Source organism: Lissotriton vulgaris, chromosome 1_1, assembly GCF_964263255.1.
Source record: "Lissotriton vulgaris chromosome 1_1, aLisVul1.2, whole genome shotgun sequence".
Classification (NCBI taxonomy): Eukaryota; Metazoa; Chordata; class Amphibia; order Caudata; family Salamandridae; genus Lissotriton; species Lissotriton vulgaris.
In genome coordinates, this window is record NC_141685.1 from 1988544386 (window position 1) to 1988558661 (window position 14276).

The window sequence follows — 14276 nt, forward strand, 5'->3', positions numbered from 1 at the left end:
TGAGTTTAAACTGGAGTGGCTTGGTGAGCAAAATAACGAAGGATTTAACCCAGATCTGTGGACTTGGGGTGAATATTTGAGTTGCTCTACATGCCGCCCATCATCTGTGTGTCTTTAATATTAAAAGAGGACTGTGTTTGTGCGGCAGGGGCTTATATACTCTGCTTGTAGATTCCAATTTGAAATATATGTTTTATTATTATGTTTTATTGAATGTTCTTTAAAACTCTGCATGATTGGGAAGCAATAAAAGGTTTATGCATGATAGCCTCCGATCTTGCAATGAAATCCATGCCCAATGCTCATCTCTCTGTTGGCCTACCCCTTCTCAGAACATCTATAACAGGGCCAGACTGGGAACTAAAGGCAGCCCTGGCAATTTTCTTAGACCAGTCGTCTGAGGAGGAGGGAAGTGTTGCGATGGCTGCCTGGCTGGGGAAGCACTGCCTGCCCCGGGAGGCTGGTAGGCTGGTTTGCTGCTTTTGTTACTGGGAGCCGATATTGCAGCAATGCTGCAAAACCAGCCCCCAGTAACAAAATCAGCCCCCAGCCTCCCGGAAAAACGCCTAATGCCCAATACAGCTAGTCCAGCCCTGTCTATAACCATAGCCCCTGACCTCTAACCCTGAGGTGACTTCCTTTTTTCTGTTTCCTGCCAATGCTGCCACTCGAACCCTTTCCTAACCACACAGGAGGGAGATTCACAAGTCATTGGTACCAGTGGGATCTCCAGTGTTGCATGCAGTCAGCTGAGCTATGTAGATATTGACTGACTTTCATTTCTTGACTCTTAATATTTCCAACCATACTGCTGCTCTTAATACAGTACCTTTTCAAAGGATAACTTAAATGATGAAAGCTTTTTAACTGATTTGTAATGGAGAGTAGTATGCCTGTGCCACTCATGTTTACCTTGTTTTTGCAGCTCTGTTTTTAAAGGCTCTGCAGTGTGTGTTTATCACATGTCTGACATCCAGACTGTCTTTAACGGACCTTTTGCACACAAGGAGGGTCCGAACCACCAGATGATTCCATACCAGGGCAGAATTCCCTACCCGAGGCCCGGCACGGTAAGTTACAGAGCATTTGGGCTTTGCAGGTGTTGATGATATGGTATGTAGGAACAATAATGCATTAACAAAACTTATTGAACCACAACTCTCATATCAGAGTGGAACATTTCAGTTGTTAATTCGGTATTTACAGTAGCCCATGTTTAGAGCTCGAGGTCAACCTGTGGCGGTTTAAGAAGCAAAACGAGGTTGTGGCGGGAGAAAAACTGAATTATGGTGCTAGCAAGGAGCTTTGCAACAGAGAACATAGTGCAAATGGTGTCCACGGAGAAGGCAAAGATAGAAATAAAGTTGGGTATTCAGAAGGATAAAAGATGAAAAGACAGGCGTAAGGGGCATTGAGAATACGTGTAAGAGCTTTATTTGTTAAGAAGTCATGATTAACAAAGCCAGTAGAGGTAAGGCAGTCAGAAGCCTCCATGTTACTAAAGCCATAATTCTCCTGTCCTGACCATTTTTAGGTCTCACCTGGCGATAGGAGCGCATGCGCTGCCTCGCCATGATAGGGCATTTTGCGATCAATTTAGCCAAAGCTGAATGCACGTGCGTCCCGATGGACAAAAATGGCTGCTCTCACAATTCACAATGTTAAACATGCACGTGTATGGATAAAAAAATCATGCGCATGTGGACAGCCTGACGCCATCTTTGTTTACTTTAACTAGCGTAGGGATGTGCACACGTGCACGCATTTTTTGTCTGTACCCGTGCATGGCGGCATGCTTTCGCTTTGTGCTTTCACTCCCTCCCCTCTTACCGCCCACCCTCTTGAAGTAGTTGTCACGGTTAGCTTGGAGTGGGCGGGAGGGGACTTTTGTTCTAGAAGGGCTGGGTCACCATCTCTTTCCAGGCACTAGGCTTCTAGACGCTTTCTGCCGCTAGGGGGTCATCTTTTCCTTTCCTCTCGCTTAAAACCTGTGCCACCTTTCTTTTTCTCTCTTCTACTCTACCGCGTACTGTTTATTTGCCTGGTCCTCCTTTGATATCTTTCTTTGAAATCCTGCGCCTCTCCCTTTCTTTTACTTTGTCTTTCCTCTTTTTTCCTCTCTCCCCTTTTTATTCCTTCGTTTTCCTCTATCAAATCCTGTACCACGCTTTCACCCCACCATGTCCTCCTTCTTTGCCCCTCTCCTCCTTTAATGTATTTCTCCGACACCCTCATCCTCGCTCTTTCTCATCCTCCTTTCAGCCTGCACCATCTCTTTCCTTCCCCTCTCCTCCTACGGCCCTTTTCCCTCTCTCTCTCTGAACCCTTCCCCTTCCGCTCGCCTCTCCCGGCTCCCTCCCGGTTGTCCTCCTCGTGGGCGCCGGAGAGGACCGGGGTCTCAGCGGGCTTAATTAAATGCTAAGTGCCGCCATCAGATCTTCTTCTTCAGAACTCTGTGCCGCGGCGCCGCGGCTGCTGTCAAGGCCCCCTGCTCCTGCATGGGGCGCTGGTGCCGCGGATGGGGCCTCCTCCAGAGGAGACGCCTCGGAGACTAATGGAGCAGGACATAAAGGGTGGAGACGAGAGGCGTCCGGCACTTCCTGCATGCTCGTGGACGCCCGTCTGTCACTGCAGCTAAGATTGGGCCTGTGCGGGAGTGGGCCGGAGGAGAGTGGGCTCTGAAGGAAGACATCCACAACCCTGTAACTGTTGAGGTCAGTCTGGGGGGGACCGGGGTTCAGTTATTAGGGTCAGTCTTCGGAGCAGGGTTCAGTAATGCCATGCGGATAAGGAAGCGGGAGGTCCCCACAAGCTTATGCTTCCTTAAAGTGAGACCTAGAGCCAAGGATCATTCAAAAGCACTTTAATGAACATGTCCAAGCAGCATCTCAAACACAAGGTGCTTCAGGCGGAGTAAAATGTTGTAGAGTTATAAGCAGATTACAGATGACAGGGTGCGACGAGACCCTTTAGTTGGGTCAGTAATACCAGGCTGTACACTTACTCTTGTTTACATTACACATATGAAATATTAGAAGCAAATGTTCACAGTGTCATGTGAGGTTACTGGTAGAGAGAAGCCAAGTTTCAGTGGTTTTCAAGATCCGCAGTTCACCGTATGAGGTCACAGCCACATCCACAGTGCAATTTACCGAAATCACACCACAACATGTCAAATGGCCTTGTGCAGCGACACCCCAGCCTGTGACAACCACACCCCACTCTAAAACAAGCATTGGCATAGCCAATAGGTCTCGCCTTTGGGACCGCATTAGTATTTAGTTATGCAGCACAATATCCTTGGTGCAAACAACATCACTGTTGCATGGCTAAACACTTATAAGGTCCCAAAGGCGAGACCTATTGGCTATGCAAATGCTGGTTGTAACAGCCTCATGCATTGTGGTAGATCCATGCTCATCCCTGACACCAGTTACACTAATCTAGCAGATTAAAGTAGTTAGGTCAAACATCCAGGACTACGTTCTATTAGGTTCTTGGTGTTACAGATTCATCTTGGTTCTTTAAATAGAGGCCTGGGGGAAGTTTAGTGTCAGGTGGTTAGTAGATAATATCTGTTTGTAAGGGAACTAAAGGATAATGAGGCAGTGGGCGCTTAGAAGTCCTCCAATAAAGTCTAGTAGGAGTATTTCTTAAGAGCTGTGGGCAGGTTTCAGAGTTGGTCATTTCGACAGTGGCATTAAAGCGTCAGCCGCGGCAGTCACGGCCCGTGGAGGGAGTTGCCGTGGGGCAGGGAGGCGGGGGATGGGCAGGGTGGGGGGGAGATAAAAACCGGCATATGGATATTTGAAGGTAAGTAAACAATTTAATTAATAAAAACGAATTTCGTAGCGTGCCCTGCATCGCAAAATGAGATGCAGCGCGCGCTATGAAATTCGCTTTATTAATTAAATTGTTTACTTACCACCAAATATCCATATGCCGGTTTTTATCACCCCTCACCCTTCCCCTCCCCCGCCTCCCTGCCCGACCGCAACCCCCTCCACGGGCCGCGGCTCAGCCGTGGTAGGTAATGGGTGTACCTGCAAGGCGGTGACGTAGGAAGGGGGAGGGGCAGGGTGGGGGTAGTAATCTATGGATTACGGAGCTTTACAGGTAAGTAAACATTTAAATAAATGAAACGTATTTCGTTGCGCGCACTGCATCGCATTTGGGGATGCAGTGCACACAACGAAATTCGTTTTATTTATTTAAATGTTTACTTACCTGTGAAGCTCCGTAATCCATAGATTACTACCCCCCCCCCCCCTCGCCCTCCCTACGTCACCGCCCCGCACGTACACCCATTACCGACCGCGGCTGTAAAGAGTAGCAGTTGCGCAGTATAATAATATTTATTCTCCATTTTAAAACACTGTAGTGAAACAGATTTTTGACCTATTTGAAGCTGTTTACAAGAATACAAGCAATAATATTCCTTCTGTTTCCAGGCCTTTTTACAGCAAACAGACGTTTAGCAATAATTAAAGAAAATAGGATGTTTCTGGCTTTGATGTCTAGTCTCATATTGAAGTTACTGTTTTTTACGAAAACAGGAAATGGCTTTTGATTGTAGGCTAATTATTTGGCTACTGTAGCGGAAGTACGCCTACGTGTATTATCTCTCATGTCTGGCATGGCACTGCTCTGGCCTCATTAGTCAAACAACTCAGCTGGTATTATGGTCATGTCTGTGTAATTTCCGTGCCTTAGAACAAGAGTGTGATTTTGTTCTGCTGTTGAACGAATTGAAAACATGGAATGGACCGAATGGGACATGATTATTAACGACCCGGCATATTTTCAGAACCTTATTGTAAAACTTTAAGCCAGTTTAGGGGTGTAACAAAATACTTCGATACTAATGTGGGGATGTCAAATTTATTCTGACGAAAGTGATCTTACTAATGTACGATGGGAATATATGATTATACCACGATTTCAATTACCACGCATGGCTTTACCACGCGAATTTTACTTCGCAAGTGGCTTTACCACGCTGGTATTTACAACGTAGGATTTTACTACGCGTAGAAACGTCTTACCTGCACGTCTTTCTCTACGAGCCCTTACTTCCATCCTCCATGGAAACAAGCGTCAAAACACGTATACCAAAATAAAAAAAGGACTGCTTTTTTGACGTACACGGCACGTCTTTGGGGGAGGCTCTTTCCTTTTTCTTCTAAAATTATGTTCGTTTTTTTTTTAAGTAACCTGCTTGTTATTTTTGGAGGGGGAGACCCCCCCCAGCCCCCCTCCGAGCCTCCCCCCCCCTCTGCCCCCCCAAGCCCACGCAGAACGACTTGAAGGAATACCACGTCTCCCCCCCAGCCCGTGGTAAAGACGTCGTGGAAGGCACCCTCGTTGTAAAGACGTTTGCGTGGTAAGTGTCACGTGGTAAACGTTAGTAGTGGTAATGCCTTCGTGGTAAATGATGTTTCCCGTACGATGGATGCCTCTGCTCGCCACTTGTGCACAATTTAAGGGGGTTCTCTTCAACTTCTGTGAGTACTGGACGAGTCACACTTCGCTAGTATAGCCCAATCAGTTTCACTGCTGTCACGTGAGCCAGTATTCCAATGACTGGAACTCCAGACTCCCCCTTAGCGACATTAAACCTGATCAAGGATTGCCAGCTGCAGCTGCTTGCTCTTTTGTTCCCCTTGGTGCCACCTGTGCTTGTTGTGTTTCGCATATTGCAGGGACTGCCCTGGTGAGAATGCGATCAAAGCACTTTAAAGGTTTACATTTTTCAGTTATCTCCCGTTGGCCCTCCCATAAACCCTCAGGAGTAAATAGGAGGCTGTTGAGGGGGTGGGGGTGGCTGGGGTTATTCTGTGATCGATTTCTAGCAACAAGCTCATGGTATTGCTGTAAGGTTAGAGGAGGGACACTAGGTGGGAATTGTTGGTCACTCTTCCATATCACCCGCTCATGGCACGGGGAGGAAAAGCAAAAGCAGGCTACGGGGAGCCACAGGTACCAGGTGAAGACCAGGAGGGCACCACTCCTGTGCGTCCTCTGCCTTACCTGGCTGGACCTGGTATCAGCTGCCCTCAAGTGAGAGGTCTCAACTGGTAATCATTTATGGGGACAAGTACAGGGAGAGTAACAATCACTTAGCGAAGGGAAGAAAGGAGACCACAAAAGGATTTGATAGGAAGTAAATTCTTTGTTGTAAGTAGTTATATCGGCACTACAATACAGTTTATGAAAAAGTAACCAAAAAACACAATTGTGCACTGAACCTGCTTGTGATAGTGGATGGCGCAGTGACACAAAGAAGTAAAGAACAGCATGATCGGCGCAAGGAATATACACAGAAATTGTAATAGTGGTCAATGAAACAATAAGGATTATATACAGAGTAAGTATTTTTTCATTAGGGCTATGTTATAAAAACAAAAAGACGCATGCCATCCCTTCATGTCATGTTATGAGGCCAAAAGAACTAATAACATTACTTTATTTAATCTGTCTTCAAGGTGATGTGATGTAACGTTCTGTGAGGTCATAAGGGGTGAAAGGGCGAATGGAGTCTCTGATATGGGTTGGTGAATTAGCAGCGCTACCCAGCATGGTCCTCTCACCATGATACCATCATCCAGGGCATAAAAATATCTCATTAGCATAATCCTCTCCACCTCCTAGTAACTTCTCTCTGCCTCTCAACACTTTCTAGTATATGCACTACTGCCTTCCTCCTCAGCAGCACACTCTCATCCCGTCAGCGACACATGCTCACTCTCTCAATGAACCTCATCTTAACGCACTTTTAACCCTTTGTACCACTATGCTCAACATCCATCATTGGCATAACTTTCCAGCACCTTCAGCACCATTTATCTACCAATTTAAACCTTTCGCCTTTGTGCCATCTCCACACTTCTGTGGTACGGCCCTCTCAATCTGAGGCACCAAACAGCATTTCAGCCATTTAACGACGTCAGCAGCCCTCAAATTGGTCACACTCTTTAATTTGAGATGTGCTTTTATTATGTGTTTATAATTATATGTTGTGTGCCTTTGGAAAAGTAAAGAAAAGAACACAATAATGGTTGCTTCAACTATGATGAATGATAAGAATGAACCATTTTTGAAGATCTGGGAGCAGATCAAAAATTCCAATACTTGCTTCAATTTATGCAAATATGCATACGTGTGTTGGTCTTTCACTGCATGGTATATACAACTATTTAGCAAGTCGTCATAGTCAAGCAATCAAAAGGTTCATACAACAAAAATCAGTTCTTTATATTGAAAATGAACGGTGAATTACTTTTTAAAAAAGATGTGACAGTGAATTCCTGACACCGTGCAATTCTAGTCCCTGCAACATACCCTTCCTTAAAGGAAGGCGGCCTGGACTTCCATCAGCGTCCGGGACCATCTCAGGTAACATGAGGGGGTGTGCCTCACACACTTAGCCATCAGTGGGGCCAATCCAGACGCCAGCGGCGGTTCTACCATGGGGGCGTTTGGGCGCCGCCCCCCCTGCTTTCTTGCAGAGCGAGAAGAAGGCAGAAACAAATGGTAGTTATTTATTTATGACTACCATTTGTTTCTGCCTGCCCTTCTCGCACGGCGAGAAAGCAGTCAACAGAACTTCTTCCTGGTTACTAACTCGAGCCTCAGGGGGAGTGGCTTGGGGGAGTGGCTTGCCCACTGTTGATAATACGGACTGTTTGGACAGCCTGAGAGGCTGTCCAAACAGACAGTATTAGCAACAGTGGGCAAGCCACTCCCCCCAAGCCACCTCCCATTCTCCGTTCTGCAGGATGCAGACTAGGAGAAATGACGTATTTAGGGCAGCCGGCCGAACCAATCAGCGCCGGCTGCCATGGAGGGGAGGGAGGCTGCCTGCAGCCTTCGAGAGCCCACACCACGTCAGATGCAGCGGCGCCGGCAGCATTCAAATCCAGGACAGCGGGAGTCTGCATGCAGTCTCGGGGCTCGAGTCGGAGTCAGCGCGGACTTGGGAAGCCAAGGTAAGTTTTTACTTTTTTATATTTATTTAACTCCAACTTGCAGAAGACTGTCAGCGGTGAAGACCGTTAACTTTTCTTTCAATGCAGGTCATTCCAAATCTCAGTAATGGCCGGCACTTCGAACGTAGACGATGGTAAATTAACTGCTTCACGTAACAATATCCTACTCTTCAGAAGTATTGCTTGAGGTTGCATTCAAGATCGTGATGCTACTTGCTGCAAAGATGGGACGTTTTGTAAAAAAAAATAGGCCCAGCTAAACTGTTGAAAACCCTTAAAATACTGCAGTGTGATGATGTTTAACGAAGGCATTTTTGGTGACGTAAAATGCTGATTGATATGACGATAGCCTACACCGATTGAATTTAGCTGTGGCAATTTAAAATTGTAATTCATGGAAACTATGTCAGACCCTGGTCGGCGACCGCCAGGTCAGCAGGAGTTCAGCCCGCCACCCCCATGGCAGAAAACTTCCAATCATGTTTAGAAATGTCTGCCTACCTGGTAGGAACCTCTGTGTGATTCATTCGCTGGTGCTGCAAATAACCTTTCATCACTGTTAAATACCGAGCTGATGCCGTTAACTTTTTTTTGGCATGCTCTGCATTTATTTTTACTTCCAAAAACAAACCCAAATGATGGGGATTTATTTATGGGAAGAGAACTTTCAAAGGTCCTGCTATGCAGAGTGTTTTCTCCCAGTGGGTGGGGCATTAGTTGTTTTCACTGCCTATGTGGCAGAGCCGGAACAGGGGAAACCTTTGACTGGCACTTTGACTTGATGGCCCTGTCTTGGACATGCTGTCAGGTCAAGAGTTCCGATGGCGGGTCCACGCTGAGGCTTCACCACCAGCCACCCTGTGTTTCCACCACCTTTAAATTCGATGTGGTAATGCAAGGTTGGTGTACCGGTATCTGCCATTTTTCTGGCAGGCTTCCCACATCCACCTACCTCTAAATGAGGCTCTTTCAGATATTGGAGGGGAAAATACGAATTCCATCCCTTCAACAGTTGGAAGCGTTTCTATCTCAGGGATAGAAAGCTTTGGTTCATTCTCCCCAATCTGCTTTGTGGCCATTCTATGTGCCATGAGGCTTTTCCTAACACATGCGCCTTACAAATGTGTTTAGAGCATTCCAGCCAATATGTGTATTTTTTTCATTAAACTACAACAACAACCACAACACAGAGACACCAAACACAAAGCCAAAATATTTAATACTGAAGTAGTGCTGAGATTTGACTCAAAAGTTTTGACGTTTGAAAATAGCGGCCCTACCAGTTTCAAATGTCACGAGCCGCCTGAACAACAGCACCAGCCCTTTGGAGTATCGGTTTAATGGACTGCAAGGAAGATAATGTCTTTAAAGTCTGCCGCAGCGAATCCATGTTGAGAAAATATTCCCCAAACAATGTTGAACTTTGTTCATGGAGTCTGCCAATGATGTCCCAGTGTCCCCATGAATAACGTGAGCAGCTTGTGGGCGAAACAAAAAACTGTTGGCATGTTATGAAGGGCAGCCAAAGATGGCACACTATTTTCTCCTCCAGCTGGACACATTTATTGTGCAGTTGAGTCCAGCCAAACCTCCTTTTAGCAAAGTCTTCCAAATGTTTAGTCATTTGAATACCGCCCTTCTGTTCTATATTTATATTTCTTTTAAGTGTATTTTTGCGGAGGTGGCATCACACGCCATACAACCGGAAATTATATTTTTGGATAGGATGGACCAGTCAATCCATATTTGTTCCGTTTTTAAATTGCTCCGTGCCAATATAAACACGATACACATTTATTTGTAACCTACATCTTGTATTTTCTAATGGTCTAAAGGAAATCTTCAACATCGTAATATCCTGCTGTGAAAATCACCATCCGCTGAGCCATCTATGATCAAATCATAAACTATTTAAGGATTTAAGAACGAAAGGAACACGTTAGCACAAGCGTGCAATCGGCAATGAATATTGGAATATAGCCATTTTTATTTTGCTTATTTTGAGTATTACCTTTATTTTTCTTAGTTTGAATTATTATTTGGTGCTGGAAACCACATTTTGAGGTACAGAGATAGATTATGTTGTCAAGAGTGATCACTCAGCAATATTTGTTTACATATTTGAATCCTATTGTAGGCTTAACCCTAACACCAGTTTTTATCCCTGCCAGTTTCTAAACAACAACAGATTGTCTGTCATTGGCACATTATTATTTGTTATAAAATGAATGCAGTGTCGAATAATAATCCAGATCTCCATTCTCCTACAGAAACCTTGCCTTGCAGAAACCTTGCAGGATGACACGGATCGAGAACCGAAAATAAAAGCCCACACAAAATGTGCCCCCCATTTTTTTTGTGGTAGTGCCGCCCTTTTTTACTTAAGTATAACGTTGTGTTTGTAAGGCAGAACCACTTTAAATGTGGCTTAGTGAGCCAAATTCAGGCATGCCTCAAACTTGACTCATAGTCGCACTAATCAGTGACAATAAAACCGAAACCAGTTTGAAACATGACTCTGATCTTTCAGGCCGTTGTTACAAGTTGCCTGGAAAAGCCTCTTATGGGTCATACCCTTTTCTGGGCAATTACAGATTTCCCTCCCTTACCAAGCCCTCGGATTTGCTCCAGGGCTCGAGGCACAGGAGCAAATCCGAACAGATGAACATGTTGGGACTGCAGGAAGCTGCTGCGCTCCACTGCCAGCAGATGAAAAATAAAAGGATAAAACAATGTTCTTATAATGTGTATTTATTAATACCTGAGCAGCTTGATGTAGCCATGGTGTCTTGGGTGGGGCCAGGCCATGGCAGGGAGCCACAGTGTCGATTGGAGGCAACTCTGACCGACATCATAATGAGGCCCTAAGTGTTTAAAGGAGGTGAGCTGCTGAAGAAATTTCTCAAGGGGCACGAGTGCCCTCGTGGAGTGTGTTTTTATGGTACTGTGCGAGACCCAGTGGCAGATCTGAAATTAGTGGTAGCTTTCGGCCTTGGGAATCCCATAATCGTTTTTGTGTCCCTCTAAGGTTTTTTCTTGAGTTTTCTTGAAGAAGTCCCCAAGGCGAAAGCAGTCCTTCTCTCTCCAAACAGGGAAAGCCCATGTCACGAGGCCTGGGGTGAATTCTGTGTTATCAAGAACAGGCCTAGAGGGGAGGGAGAGGTGCTGAGGCCCTGGTTTACAGCCACAGAGTTCTAGACTGTTAACTTGGCTCTAGTGAATGAGAAGGAATACATAAGCCTGCCGCTCATTGTCTTCACCCTGATACACGGGACCTCACCCAGTGGTCTGGCTGTGAGGTTCTGATCTATGAAACCCAGATCTCTTGACTGGGGGTGAATGTTCTGTAGGCCTTCCATCATTTGGATGTATTTTGCTTTCTCACGCTATGTGCGCCGGGTATGCCCAGATGTGGACCCCGGGCTCACTATGCCACTGGATTCAAGCTAGCCTGGTTTTTTAAGGGATTAACCCCAAAACCGGTGCCAGGATGCTTGTTTCTGGTCCAGTGAGGACCTGGCTTGGCATTTCGGTCCAGACTGTTCCCCTGAGGAGCAGGGTCAAGGCTGATTTGCCGCTGTAGGTGGTGGCCTACTGGATGTAATACACCAGGGCATCGAGTTGTCAGCCCAGCCGAGGGCCTGGTGGTGCAGACGGGGCGCCACTTCAAAAACATAGCGCTTGTGCAGTGGCTGATGTGGGGGCTGAGGGAAAGCGGCTGGCTGCACCCCTTTCCCCTACTCTTGTGATTGGTAGCGGAGGGCTGGGAGAGAGGGTTAAGATGGTGGTTGCCCCTGAGAGACTACGCGAGGGAGATAGCTACGGCCCAGATGCGAGGGGCAGGTGGCGGCCCACTGAACGGAGCTGGGATTGGCAGAGCAGGCAGCCAGACGTGGCCTATCTATAGGACAGTGTTCAAACTATCGGACCCAGCAAGGTGGCTGCCTTATTGGGGCATTGGACATATCCGGCAGGAAATGTGAGCAGAGGCGTGTCTCTAATGCAGGACTGCTGCAGCCTTGACGGTTCCCACCCAACAGTACCATAGCATAGGGCCCACTGAGAATGGCAACGAGATCGGACCATAGACCCACAGTAGTAAGCCGCGTGAAAGCGACGCCCCTTACAACGGAGACCTATCAAGACGTGTCGTAAGTGGTAACTAGGGCCCAATGTCGAAGGGGAACATCTGGAGCCCACTCTCGTAGATTTAACTGACCTGGGTGGCATTAAGGCTTAAATCACATGTCGGTGCTAGAGAAGCAGCAGGACAGGCAGTGGTGCACCTGGAAAGCTCCCTCCAACCCGGTGGAATAGGTCACTCTCGGGGTGGATCTTCAGTATATCTTGACTGAAATAGGCCACCATAGCCATTGGAAGAGTTACTGCCGCAATGGGGGAAGGAGGCGGCCCGGCCCTTTGTAGAAGACCACTAACAACAGCAGACAGTGGGCCCAGATTCCTCTGTGGGAACTCGACAGGCAGAGTGGAGTGGGCTAATCCCCACGGTCAGGTGGCGGATACTACACTGGAGGTCAGGGGACACCGGCAGGATGTTTGTATTTTCCCTTGCAGACTGTGATGTCAGGAAGTAAGGAACAGCAGGGAAAGCTGGACAAATTCGAAATGCACAAGCTCCAAGATGCGGAGGCAGTTGCACAGACTCAATCAGCCACCTCAGCCCTGCCAGTGGTGTAGAGTGAAGACCGCACAATGAAAGATGTTATGGCTGCAATAAGTGGAGTGTGTAGATCACTGAAAAGTCAAATGGACTCCATCGCTTCCAAGGTATCGCTAATCAGAGACCTCCATAAAATGAGTGATATGGTCAAAACTATGGAAGCCATCATCATAGCAGAACTCCAATTTGACCCGAAAGTCTTAACCAAACTGCTCAAGAAGCTGCAAGCCACTGGTCAAATGGTCAAATCCTGGAAATAAAATTGGATAACTACCAGGACAGATCAAGGCACCATAATGACAGGATACTAGAAGTCCCAGAATGTGCAGAAAGGCTATCAGTGGAACTTTTTGTGGAGGATTGGTGAAAAAATACTTACAACTTACAACCACGAGGCCTTTCAGAGTTCTTTTTTATTGAGTGGGCACATCGACGCCCAAGGGGAACTCACCCAGGCTTATGTTAGCCAGATTTTTAATCTTTCATAACTGAGATACTATTTTACAAACAGCTCGGAGCACCACCAGTAAAGTACAAAAATAGCACCTTACTCTTCTTTCCTGATTTTATTGTCAAAGTTCAGAAACAAGGAAGATTGTTTATCGAAATTAAAAAGGTGCTACATGACAAAGGAGTGAAATACTTGCAAAACTCCGGACCATAGCCATCGGAAGAGTTACTGCCGCAATGGGGGAGGAGGCGGCGCGAACCTGGTTCTTCGAGAGTTCAGAGATGGCCTGAAAATGGTTGGATGGGTGGAGAGCTGTGGGGGATGTGAACAGCCCCATACCACAGCGAGCTAGACACATTCAGTACCATGGCGTTATTTGCAGAAAGCCAATAACGCCAGTACAGCAAATCTAGATGACACTGAAAAACTGGACTAAGAAGACATACCCAGCTGCAGATAAGTTGAATACATGTTGGGCGCCCTGGGAAGGAGGGCCCCAATAAACGCTATGCTAGATTAAACTGAACGGTAGCAGCAGGATTGTGTACTCTTGCACAGTTAACAAGCATTTACAATGCAACGGTCTCGCCTTTGCAAAAGTTAGAGCTATTGGCATTGTAAATGACAACATTTTTATTTATGCGTTGGTTTTGAAAACAGATAAATAAATGGCATTGTTATTAGCAATGCCAATAGCTTAATCTCTCGCAAAGGTGAGGCCTATTGCATTTGCACTCACACACACACACACACACAGCCACACACAGAGCCACACACACACACACACACAGACATACACACACACACAGCCACACACACACAGAGCCACACTCACCTGGCGCACGTTAGCGTCCACAGCACTACTTGAAGTATCCTACTCCCTAAGCCTACTACAGTCATTGAACTCTCGGTGCCCGCAACAGCCTAGCGCCCTTTAAGAAAACAATAACAAAGGACAAGGTAGGGGCGCCTGCCCCGCCGCCTTCCTTGCTATTCTCCCAGCCCCTCTGCCTTTGGCTGCTGCTCTCCATCTGGAGGGAAAAGCATTCACGCCAGCAGCCCCCGCTCGAGCTCGCTCGCTCCGTTACGCCGCCCCTTTAAGACAAGCAGATGAGAGTAAACAGAGCAAGGTCCGCGGGCTCCATATGTTTCCTAC

The 14276-nt window shown here is 46.7% G+C and overlaps 1 protein-coding gene across 1 annotated transcript in view; it reads left to right on the forward strand.

The window, feature by feature from the left end:
- Nucleotides 1-14276, forward strand: part of SEMA3C (semaphorin 3C) — a 598500-nt gene that overhangs the window by 406504 nt on the left and 177720 nt on the right. The window contains exon 11 of the mRNA XM_086919828.1: nucleotides 926-1070. Within this exon, the coding sequence (XP_086775954.1) occupies nucleotides 926-1070 (145 nt within the window). The remainder of the gene's footprint in view (nucleotides 1-925; nucleotides 1071-14276) is intronic.